Raw genomic sequence first — 13010 nt, 5'->3', positions numbered from 1 at the left:
AAAAGTTATGCATTCAAAGTTAAATGTAAATGACAATGAAAAGCTTGTTTTGGGCATTTCCATCAAAATACAGCCTTATGAATATATGCAAATGCAAATATAAAGCCCATTTTGGGTACTATAAGGTAAAATTGCATAACTAAAATATGTTAATGAGGCTCAAAAACCCGTAAATGGGCATATTGAGTCCAGATACATATGCGTTGGAGGCTAAAAAGCCTGTCTTTGACTGTAGCTTCTTAAGCACATCCATTTACAAGGAAATGCATTTCTAAAACCCATTTAAGCCTTTCTAGAGGAAAGACAAAGCTTGTAATGCATGAATTTAGGTCATCAAAGCATGTCAGTTGGCTGGATACGCAAAAAAAGAAGAAAAAAATTATGACAAAAAAAATTTGAGCTTTTTTTGGTTTTTTTTTTTTTTTTGAGTATTTTCTTATAATCATTATGGATTTGATCCATAGATTCATACTATTAAATGATTTAGAATCATAGATTCATACTTTGAAATGATTTAATTTTAGAATTATGTATATTTCTCCCATTTTTTTAGTATATATATATATATATATATATATATATATATATATATATATATATATATATATACACAAATCCTCCACGAATCAAAATTGGGAAAAAAAAAATCACGAATCCACAGATCCAATTCACATGCCTGAATCAGATTTGTTTCACGAATCGGTAACTAAGAAAAAAACATACACAATCAAACCTAGAAACATAAATTTTATTTCAAATGGATTGTGCAAATCTGATAATATTAGCCAATAGTATGTTATGACTTATCTATGCATCAACACTGATATACAAAATAGTATATCAAGAAGTTATTGCTCGTGAGGTGGGCGAAATCCCAGGGAAGCTAAGGCATATAATTCAAAAAACTTTAGGGGCATAGTCCCAAGATGGGGGGGTATGAATAGGTATTCTGGAAACTTTGAGGGAATCCACTTGTAGATTGGTATTGAAGTGCCCTCTGACAAGTACTCATTGGCAAAAACATCAAATATATTATGAATAATTCATTACTTTTTTAAAGTAATTTGATTTAGATGCAAAATCTAAACCCTAGTTCAGGATATTAGAGTAAATCAAGTAAAGAGAGGGGTACATTACAAGCCCTATTCCTGCAAATTTACTGGATTTTACTAGTGATCGTGGGTGTTGTTACTTTTGATGATTTTTGGCAAAATTGTTGTGTTCCATATAGATATTGTGTTATAGTACTATTCTCATATGCATGATAATTGAAATTTCGCAAACAATGCTATAAGGATTGGTAAAGTTTAAATTGATAAGAGTTGTTATATTGATTCACCCTCCCCCTTCTCAATATAAATTTGTGCTCATCATGGAGACAACAATAATTGCTCCTATTTTAATAGTTTTGCCTAATTTGTTTAACTTTGACTCTCATGTGAATCTCAACACATGTTATATGTTAAGGTTCTATAATGTGTATATGCACGTTTTATTTTTGCTTTCATATGAATATTTAAAACTTCCCTTGTATATTTTAATTTTCCCTATTTTTTATAGAATCGTCCCATTTGATGCCCCAACCATCCCCAAAAATGGCTGAAAAATCGAAGACTAAAATATGCAGCCCTCCATCCCCTTGTCCTAGAAACTCAGCAATGTGAGATTTGCACAAGACATCAAATTAAGGTGGGGCCTTCTTTATGTAAAAATCCCTATGTATGCTCCCAAGAACTATGTATACCACTGAACAAAGTTTTGTCATTTCTCTTCTAATTTTCTAAAATGTATTCTTTTTTGGAAAATTTTCAGAGTATATAATAATTATAAAGAAGGCACTAAAACCATGCAATAATTCCAGAATTGCTTTGAGTATTATTAATGAAGGGGGGACAAGTGTTTTGTAAAACAAAATGTCCAATGTTTGAATTATTAAAAACCTGATTTGATGTATCATAACCGCAGGTCCTGCCAAAAAGGAGTGACATCCAATATGCAGCCTTGCATACAGGCGTTAATCATTACCCAACTCCCACGCATCACCAAAGCTCACGTCCATTGCTTTATTCATTGATTTTGGCCCCAACTGTTATTGGCAGGCAGAGAGACTAACGTCTAATGGATAGGCTTGAGCCGTAGGTTGCATGATTGAAGTGTTAATCGTCTGCTAGCTGCCACCAATGCACAGTCCATTTTGCCTGAGTTATATGGTTCCCAGCTGAACTCAAAGCTCCACGTGAATTCCCAGTCACAAAACACTGCCAACAATGTTCACAAACGGTCTCATCTTGAATGCTAAGTGTCGTACATTTATAACAGCCAATTCCCTTCAATGACTCTCTCCTCAACCACAATAATCATAGCAGGAGATTGTGACAGATGTTTACCTCAGCACAAATGTCAAATAAGAACTCAGAAATTCTTAAACCCTCAGCCAGTCAATATGAGCAAATAAAATATATAATCAAGATTATTCTTCTCCCTAGATACAATAGGAGAAAGTTGGCCAATTGTATACTTCAGCACAATTGCCAAAAACAGACCCTTATACTTCAGCAAGGGCTCACAAGTTAGAAAACAAGAAAAGCCACAAAGGCACAAAAAGCAAATATATTTTCAAGCGTACCTTTCCCAATGAAATGAGCTCTCGTTTATAAGCTTTTGTTGGCCAAAGTTTCCTTAAAACTCAACTTCAGAAATTGTGGAAGTTTCCCAAAAGAACTCAACACTAGGAACTTTCCAACTTGCTTTTTAGAAATATCTCTTAAAGTCATTATTATAATAATATAAACATTATTATAATAATGCAACTCAATGATTAATAAATAAACAAGAGCTCATGCAATTTTTACTTTATTAACGGCAGGTGATGACCAACTGCTGAAGCCACCCACTACACTGCCAAAAATTGACTTACTAAAAATAGTAAGTCCACAACTAAGCCCCCCAAAACACCTTGTCAGCTCACGAGGGTTGCTTTGATGAGCTAACTCCATCAACTGAGTAGACCTGCCACAAACAGGGACATTACACTTTATGAAAAAATATGTTGTTTCATGATGAAAGAAGATATGGTGTTTATAATATTGAAAAGCATATCATGGACATACGAATATTTCCTAAAGACAGTCAATATCACATCTATGTTCACCTAATATTCAAGAATTTGTATAGCAGGCTCTTGCAACAAGACAAATCGAAGAAACTGTTTAGTAGCTGCAGAATTACTGTGAGTGTTGAACAGGTCTTTGCAACAAAGGACAAGCAAGGGCAAAGATAAGCGGCCTCAAAGTAAGGTAAAGGGAATGATGAAGATACTTCCACGAATCAAAAAAATATATCACATCAGTATTGTGGTAAACTTGATCATATGAAAAAGCACAACACAACGAGTTTGGTTTATCAAAAATTGAACCAGGGAGGACTTCCACCAAAGGTGCATTTTGCAGAGCACTCTAAATAGGAGTTATTCTTCTATGCTTTGATGACCAAACATTCAGCAAATCAAGCATTTTATTCACAGGAAGGATTGGTTTTCTGAGTACAAAAATTGCTCAGATTCAGAGATCTTTAACAGTGGTGAATAGCATACAGTATTTGGCAGAAGCAATATCTGGACAACCGCTGGAAGGAAAGATATTATTTTACTCAAGGTATACACTGAGTGGGACATAAAGCTCAAATTGCACTTAGTGATTTGGATTATCTGCCACAGTCCCAAATTAGACGTCATTTTTAGCACACACAAATGTTATATTGTTGACAAGGAGTTCGAGAAAACCATTATAATTGGCATAAAAGATGGGTTGCATCTTTTAGATATTGGAGAAGTAGAAGAATGCATTTGCATCTAAGAGTTCACCTACTATTTAGCATCAGCATTATGCTCATCTTAACCAATCTTACTCTTTCAGTTACCTTATAGAATCCAATACCAAATATAGGGTGTTTGTGAAGCTTGCTATGAAGGAAAGCAGCATTAGAACTTTCTGTTTTAGCATTGTTCTATTGAAGATAAAACTAAAGAGATTCTTACCAAGTCCTTTAACCTTGACAAATTTGTAAAATCTCAAGATAAACTTGGTGTGGTTAGTAAATTGTGCTATGGTAAATCGATGTTGTTGTAGTTGTTGGTGTCGGCAAATATGTAAATTGCCATCAAGAATAATAAACTATTACTTAGTGGTATGCATTGAAGGGTACTCCGTTCTGACGTGACTATTGAGTTGCGCCCCTTTGAGTCCTATTTGTACACTTTGTTTGGAAATACAAGGCAATATTCATATATTGTTGTACATCCTTGTTGTCTTGTGTTGTCAATGATGTAACCAAAACATTAAGCATTAATAAAAGATTCATCTTGTTCCTAAACATCTTTGTGTTGTGTTTTACATTTGATCCTGTTTACCATACACGATGAACATTTGGCGATGTGGGAATTTGAACCTAGAAAGTGCAACGTAGCAGATGGCATAAACGGGAATACCCACACCACAGAAGATCCGAACTAATGAAGACAATGTGACGGAGTTGTACGAGGGTGAGCACGCTTGGCCGGAGAACTTCCACATACTTTTTCGAGCAATGACTGAAACGTTTGTTCATAGACAAGGCATATGAGAGGAAGTTCCAGAGGACATAGTTTGGGACGCTCTAAACATCAGCCCCGCCGCCAACCGACTTTTCCTCCAGTTCCCTTGACTATTTGCAGAAGCATTCCTTGCACAAGCACGTAGAAGGTAGGAAGCTGAGAGAGAACAGCATAGGCAACAAACTCTCAAGAACTTTCTGGAACTTAACCCTCATGAATCAGAGGATCACGATGAAAATCGTCGACAGTCTAACCCATGAGCCTTCAACCGTGGGAATGTGAATTAAGTGTGTGTGAAAAGAAAACTAAAATTTTGTAATGGTCGCATAGACTACCCATGATGATGTACAGAGACTATATATAAATAAAAGTGATCTTGTTATTTATATTGTGTTTTTAAGAATTGATGCCAAATCAATTGAATAAGAATAGAAATAAAAGAAAAGAAAATAATGATGATATCCACGTCGTACATCAAGCGTTGATCCTCGCACAATAAGTCAAATGATGACAAGGGCTCAAGCAACTCACTGACAAGTACTGTGGGGTCACGAAGGGTGACCACAGTGCCACGAGAGGTGCACTAAACGGAGAACACAGTTTGCCTTTCCGTTTGTGACCGAGAAGTATAGAGGATTTAGTCGAAGAGACACGACAAAGATTGAATCTGATCGAGGAAACGAGGGAAGAATTTATGAATTTGTGTATGTCACAGATAGAGAAACCAGACAAAAGTGAAGAAGGAACCAACACAACTCTAGGTGTCGAAGGAGCATGAGTGCAGGGTGACCACTTTGTCCCTCACACACCGTACGAATGAGTACAATTTGATAGTCGAACGAACCTCTTTTCGGAACTTATCACACCACAGTGTAACGCAAAGACACAGTCGACAACACCATCAGTAATACAACGGGTGGCAAACCAGCAATCATGGCTGGGAACAAACAAAAATTGCCCAAGTTTACAAGACAAGCACAAGAAGACCCGATATAACACTGTCGTAAATGTGAAACAATTTGGACCACTAATGGCGTCACTGATAGGACGACTAGATCAAACAATTTCCTATCACATTAAGGGAAGAAGCCATTGACTGGTATTCTGATGTGGACAAAACTGGTTTGACAACATGGATAGATGTGAAGAAAGCGTTCCAAATGGAATTCAAACTACTCAGAGATAACAACAAGATCCTTGTGGAAATCTACAACACAAAACAAGGGAAGAACGAGTCGGTTAGAGCCTACGACCGACAATTAAAGGAATTAATGGGGAAAAATAGAATCTGCCCGAACCCACAAGCTAAAGAAGCAATGGTTTGTCGAATGACTAAAAACATGCCTCTAGAAGAAGATGAAGATTGTACCACCAACATTGTACGAAAATGAATATAACCGTGCAATGGACCTCAAAAGAGAATATAAGACTTCCAAGAAAATTAAAGTCTTCAAACAATGAGTCCTCGAAGGAAAGTAGTGAAAAAGAATCAAGTAAGAAAGTACATGCCCTACAAAAAGACCTCCAAAGAATGATGAAGGAACTAAAGGCAACGAAAGGAGACTGAGGCGTAGTGTATGGATTGTAAGGAAGCTAGACACACGAAAGGGACCTGCCTGAAAAAACACTTTTGTGACATCTGCCAGATTGTAGGACATTCCACCAAAGAATATCCCTATAATCTAAGGGTTAGAAACCAACAAGTGTTGTTCGTACAGGAGCAACCTTCCACATCTAGAACCAACGGTCAACAAAACAATAATAATACTGCATCATCTGATGGCTAAAGATATAACCGATGGGGAGGCAGAGGAAATAACAACAACCGCACACCGATCCAGTAAGAAGCAAAAGGAAGGCTAGTGATATAATGCTGAAATCGCAACTAGTGTGAACATTTTGCCAAGGATTGTCAAAAGGAGGAAAATCCACATAATTTATGTAAGTGGTGTGAACCAAGAGACCTTGAGAAGGCCAATTGTCCAAAGCTTGGTTGCAATCTAATTGATGTGGAAACACAAAATACAGAGGAAGACATCCTGGCAATTACACGAGCACAAGCAAAGAAGGCCACATATCCTGACCCTCTTACTCAGAAACAGAGAGTGCTTGAGTCAAAGGCCGAGATTGAGAAGGAAGTACATGCCCGAAGGGACTTAAAGGACACCCCCTGTTCTCCTACTCGAGTCATAGCAAAACAAAATATATTGAGGCAGATGATGCAAATGGAGATACCGGTGAAAGTCCAGGACCTATTGGAAACAATGCCTCATTTAAAAGCAACCTTGTTCAACAGCCCAACCATCCCAACGAGTACATTGGGACGGATAGAGGTTCTTGGCAGTTCTACAACAAACCCAAAGGTACTTACCATCAACAGCAGACAAAACCCAACAGTACTGGAAATGGGCATTTTGGGCACCGTGCTAACTAGCACAATTGTTAACTTGGGGTAGGGGTAAATGTCCTACCCAAAGAAACTTGTAAGAGCCTGAGCAAGCCAACGCTTTAACCGCCAACCTTCAACTTATTGGGGGATGACCAACATGGCATCAAACCCCTTCGGAATGTTAAAGGCGCAACAAGTAAAAATTGGGATACAACCAATCACATTGGACTTTGTCAAAATCCCTCTCAAGCAGAAGGAAAATGACGCCATCCTCTGGAGAGGGTGGCTGGTGACAGAAAAGGAAAACCATAACTGGAACAAAAACACCTTGTCATTGGAGAAGGGGAGGGGAATTGTGATGGACCTCAAAACACAATTGGTTGGAGAAAAAATGGCATCTTCCTCAGACCCAAAATCTGATGACGGAGGAGACAAAGGGAAAAGGATTATGACTCCAACAACAAACGAGTATTAGAGTTGGAGAATGATACAAATTGTCAAATTCTATGGATGGCCTATTCCATTGGCAAATGAGTGATTATGAACTATTCCCTCCATCGTGTAATTTGCTCAAAATCGAGGAAGATCAAACAAGTTTCCTCAAGAATTCAAAGAATACAAGGAAGGTGAGACACGAATCAAGGAGAGTCTCGACCATCTGTTCTACAAAGATGAACTCATAAAATACAAGGAGGCAAAGCTGAGGGAGATAAATCTAGAAGACAAGGAAAACCCAATAATCATCCTAATGAGGGATGACTGGAATTTGGTATTAAAGACTAAAGCATTCAAAATCTTTACAAAGTACAAAGACGTTTTGGCTTGGACCTACAAGGATTTGAAGGGTGTACCTCCAGAGTTATGAGTACACCGAATTTCCTCGGGTTCCCGGAGCCCAAGCTGTGCGGAAAAGGTCGTACAGGATGAACAAGAATTATGTTCCAAAGGTAGAACTTGAACTTGAATGTGTTGGAAGCACATATTAACTTTCGGATGGAGATGAGTGAGTGGTTTTCACCAATTGTGATCTCCTTAAAGAAAGATACAAACCAAATCCGCATTTGTGTGGATTTTCAATGTCTTAATGCAGTAACAATTAAGGACCCATCCCCCATTTCGCTCACTAACAGCATCCTAGAGGAAGTAGCGGGCCATGAGATTAATTCATTTACGGATAGATTTTTGGGATATAACTAGATATCCACTATGGAGGAAGACAAATTGAAAACAACCTTTGTAGTGGAGGATGTTGTATACGCATACAATAGGATGCTCTTCGGCCTTTGTAATGCGCCAACGACCTTCCAACGCATCATTCTACACATCTTCGACAAGATGTCCACCGAGAACTTTAAAGCATTCCTTGACAACTGGTCCATATTTAGCGGAAAGGACCAAGCATATTGCTACCTTAGGAGAGTGTATGGAATGGTGTCATTGAGCTTGTTTGGCACTTAACCCAAAGAAGTGTTGATTTATGGTGCCACAAGGGAGTTTACTTGGGCACATAGTATGCCAAGCAGGATCAAAAACAGATCCCAATAAAGTGCAGGTGATGGTGGAGATGGAGGCCCCCATCGATGTGATTGGCATCAAATCTTTCCTCGATCATATCAACTATTAACGATGGTTCATAAAGAAAAATCGCATAACTTTCAATTCTGTTGGACAAACTCACAAGGAAGGAGTCCTAAATCTGGGAAAAGGAACAAGCAAAAGCCCTTAAGGAACTGAAATCGAGGTTGTTGGGTGCTCCTATTCTGGCATTCCCTAATTGGGATAAGGAACTGCATGTGCACGTCAACACCTCAAATTATGCCATTGGGTCCACCTTGGCTAAGGAAGGAGCCCGTGGACTTGATCACCCAATATATTTCACAAGTAGGTTGTTGTCAAATATGGAGAAGAATTACAACACTACAGAATGGGATTGGTCTATTATGTCCAGAAATTCAAGCACTACTTATTGGCGATGCCATTCACTTTTTATGTGGATCACCAGGCCCACATTTACCTAGTCAATAAACCTATTATTCAGGATAGAGTGAGTCAATAGCTTCTCTTACTCCAAGAGTTCACATTCAAGATTACTGTACGACCAAGACATAGTCAAGTGATCGCTGATCAGCTAGCATGAATCAAGTCTGGCAAGCCACCTATTGGGGTAAATGACGACTTCCCAAATGCGCATATGTTTCATATTGTCGTTCTCCTTTAGTGCTATACAAGTATAGGAGAGTATCTATCTATAGCTTAGTTTCCCCTGGAGATGCCTCCAAGGAGAGCAAAGGAAGTTGGTCCTCGAGAGCTAGACTTTCCCACTAATAAACACACTGTTATATAAAATGGGTCCAGACCAAGTGTTGAGGCAGTGTGTAATGGAAGAAGTACCAAGTGTGCTTCAAGAAGCCCACGAAGGTCTAGCAGGGGGACATATGGGTCTCAACACCACAGCAAGGTACTACTAGCAAGCTTATGGTGGCCAACCTTGTACAATGATGCAAAAGAATGGGTCGTTAGATGTAATACTTGCCAACGAGTAGGAAAACCCCTCAAGCAAGACTTTATGTCACTCAATCCATCCCATGCCTAGGAGCTATTTGAAAGATGGGGGCAGGAATTTATCAAGCCTCTGAAGGCTAGTTGTGACTAGCAATGTCATTCTATTCTAGTGGCCACTGAGTATTTAAAGAAATGGGTTGAAGCACATGCATTGCCAAACAATTCAGCACTAAGCACTACAAAATTCATTTACAAACAGATTATAACAAGGTATGGCATCCCATTCAGTTGATGAGCAACAGAGGTAGTCACTTTGTCAATCATGTCGTTAAACTCCTAACTGCAGAATTCAAAATCTTTCATATGCTGTTGAGTCCATACTACCCTCAGGCAAATGTTCAAGCAGAGGCTACTAATAAAATTTTGGTGGGATTTATTTATAAGTCTTGTGGAGTTGAAGGTGAAGACTAGGAAGAGAGATTGCCTTGGATGTTGTTGGCCTACCGAACTTCCTATAAGGTGACCACGGGGCAAACACCTTTCCAACTCATGCACAGACAAAAAGTAGTGGTACCTACAGAATTCATGGTTCCTAGCCTACAAATAGCTACTAAAAACAAACTTGGCGACATGGAGAGCCTAAGGGGGAGACTTTATACTCTGAATAAATTGGACGAGAAAAGGGCAATGGCACAATGGGTGACAGACACGGCGCAATAGCAAAGTAAACTCTAGCATGACAAACACTTCCGATGGATGAAATTCACACCGGGTCAATTGGTACTGAAGTTTAACGAGCGAAATGAAATTAAGCTTGGCAAATTCAAAGTGAAATAGCTAGGTCCCTATAAGCTTTGAGAGTTGTAGCTAATAGGACCGTAAAGCTATGGACACTCAATGGTAAAGAAATTCCGAACACGATCAATGGCTTGAAGTTAAAAGTATACCATTAAAGGCGAGGAATCCAGGATCGCCTAGAAATGCATGGATAATTTAGTTTTAGATATATTCAAAAATAATAATAATAATAATAATAATAAAATAAAAAGAGAGAGACAACCACTGAATGGTGAGTATCACCATTAGACAACACTCTGCAGAAAGAAAAATAAACTTCCGCGAGCAAACATAGACTTCCACGGGCAAACAGAGACATTGCAGCCCTACGGACAACCCCCATGGACACGATCCCACTAACATTGAAGTGCAATCCTGCAAAAAAAGAGGAGACTCCACAAGAAACAAAACCATGGATAACAAGCATTCTGCAAATAACAAATAAGTCTCTGCAGAAGACATAGGGAGACCCTCTGATGTTGAGGCAAAATTGTCCAACTTCTTCCACAGTACGCTTGTCTCTCAACTAAGTGTGATTTATCGTCCCTTGCGTTCATAATTTTATCAATAAGTTGGGTAGGCGTGAGAGGGGACGCGGATGGGGAGCTATGAACGACATCCTCAATAATGAAGACCGTTGAAGGAGACTGCGAAGCTGAATCTGCCTCAAAAAACATTTCCAAAGTATAGCAAGTCCGTGAAAGACAAAGAAGGTCACAGGAGACACCAACAAGGCCACGGAATATATAGAAGACTAAGGAGAACCCAAACCGTGAAAGAAGTCATTGCATTCAGCTCGGATTGGTTAGGGGAAGGAAAAGAATCACATAGAAAGCACAATTCATGTGACCGAAGGGATAAGAGAACACCATCCAGCAAGGAGGAGGTTTGCCACAAATAATCCGGTCCTAACAAAAAAAATTTTGCATAAAAAAAAAACAAGAGACAATTACGATATAGAGTCAGCTGGGAAACGAAGGAGTTGGAAAGATCAACTTGAAGCCGACAGTTCGAGCATGGACAAGAACGTAAGTCTTATCTTTTGGCGTTTGAGTTGCAGGCCAAATATCGGAAGCATTCTCTAGTAGCAAGAAGAAAAAGGTTCGTCCAAGAATTCAGCAACCTTCCCAAAAAGAAGCCATCACACATCTTACAGTGCAATTTGAGGGATTGAACGGACTTGAATGCTAGCGATGGTGGTAGGAGACACCTGACAGAGACCTAGTAAAGTAGATATTACAACAGGCGCAGGTACATTTGGTCATTTAGATGTCGGGATTCTCCATGCGCCTGTTTGAGCATATCCTTCGAGTGATGATCAAAGCATATGATAGTCATAGCAGGAGTAGCTCCTTTTAGTATAGGAAACATTCTATCACCATTTCTTTCATAGCCCCAGACTTCACCAGGGTTTTTGGCATTCCACGACGGGGTGGACACAAAGTAGAGATAAAGAATCACAAACTCTCACAAGAATAGGAGCATTTGATCAAGTTGATTGCTCAAGAGCTCACCCTCGCAAAATTTGACTATGTCGTTAAGGGCACAAGAACCACAGGAATGAGGCGTGAGTTTATCAGCGAAGGGCCATGGCGTTGTCTCCTTGACGCGCTGAAGAGTTGACTAACTGGAGCAAGTCAGGCCTCGGACATCAGTCTGCTGCAAATACTTTTTATGAATGGTATCATGAACGGCTTTGTTTATGACTAGGCATCCCTATTGGAAAATAGAATGTACAAGTTTATGACGTTGCAGCACCGTACTTTCTATATGCCGCATCACACATTGGCTTGTTCTTGGCTGTTGCACTTCACCAAATTCTTGCCGACATTTTAGAGGTACCATCGAAAGGCAAGTTGGCACCGGGAGAGCCACCGATATTTTATTGGCGACATTTGAATACCAATGAAACGACGGTTGGTCAGAAGAGGGTGAGACAGGAGTTAGATTCCCACAGTGACACAGACAATGGTAGGGAAGATAGCATGGATAGTAGTGAGAGACCTTCACAAGGGGATAGTACTTCAACAAAAGACCTCGGGCATTATTCACACCCCCTATGTTACCCACTTCAGCAATCTTAGTGCCTCCCACTACACTACCTTCCATTTTGGCATTCGGACAAATGAGAGCACCGATTGATATGAGGCCACCGTGGGTGACACCTACGAGGGTTTCCTCAGTGCCCGAGACCGCAACAGTGGGGACTACACAGGCAACTCCTACAATGATAGAGGTAGGGGAGATAGACATAGTGGCAACACCCGAGGTAGCTTCTCTCGAGGCAACGTGGATAGAAGTTGTAGAAGCACCATCCTTAATTGACATTCTTGAGGAGAGAAAGATAGTAGAGGTTGTTCTAGACGACACAGATGTGGTTGACGTAGTTCCTACAGAAGGCACAACAGATTTGCACCTAGAAGGTGAAGAGATGGACATGCTAGCAACAAAAGAGAGTACACCATCAGAACCCCAAGTCAGAGTGGAGGTGATTGGTTTTGAGGCCGTGGTAACTATTGCTTCTACCTTATTGACAAGCCCAGTGTCTATGCCATGACCAAACGTAGTTTATGTCCCACTAATGATGGATCATGCCACCATGTTTTTACGGCAGCAGTTTTGACTTACTCCTGCAGAAGTAGGACCCTCCATTCAGTCCTCGTGAAGGGAAGATGTTTTAGCTCAGATGCT

The 13010-nt window shown here is 39.6% G+C and overlaps 1 protein-coding gene across 3 annotated transcripts in view; it reads right to left on the bottom strand.

Annotated features, from left to right (window-relative positions):
* LOC149552084 (uncharacterized) overlaps nt 1-13010 on the bottom strand; it is a 266469-nt gene that overhangs the window by 194406 nt on the left and 59053 nt on the right. Inside the window, exon 1 of one of the 3 annotated variants that reach the window (XM_089787558.1) lies at nt 1941-2243. The exons of the other annotated variants lie outside the window; for them this stretch is intronic. Within the exon in view, the coding sequence (XP_089643684.1) occupies nt 1941-1957 (17 nt within the window). The 5' untranslated portion in view covers nt 1958-2243. Of the gene's footprint in view, nt 1-1940; nt 2244-13010 lie in introns of those variants that run through there. 3 annotated transcript variants of the gene reach the window in all.

The sequence above is a fragment of the Cupressus sempervirens genome, chromosome 6 (assembly GCF_028749045.1).
Source record: "Cupressus sempervirens isolate cs-2001-9-10 chromosome 6, ASM2874904v1, whole genome shotgun sequence".
NCBI classification, from domain to species: domain Eukaryota; kingdom Viridiplantae; phylum Streptophyta; class Pinopsida; order Cupressales; family Cupressaceae; genus Cupressus; species Cupressus sempervirens.
This window is presented reverse-complemented; position numbering and strand designations above follow the sequence as displayed.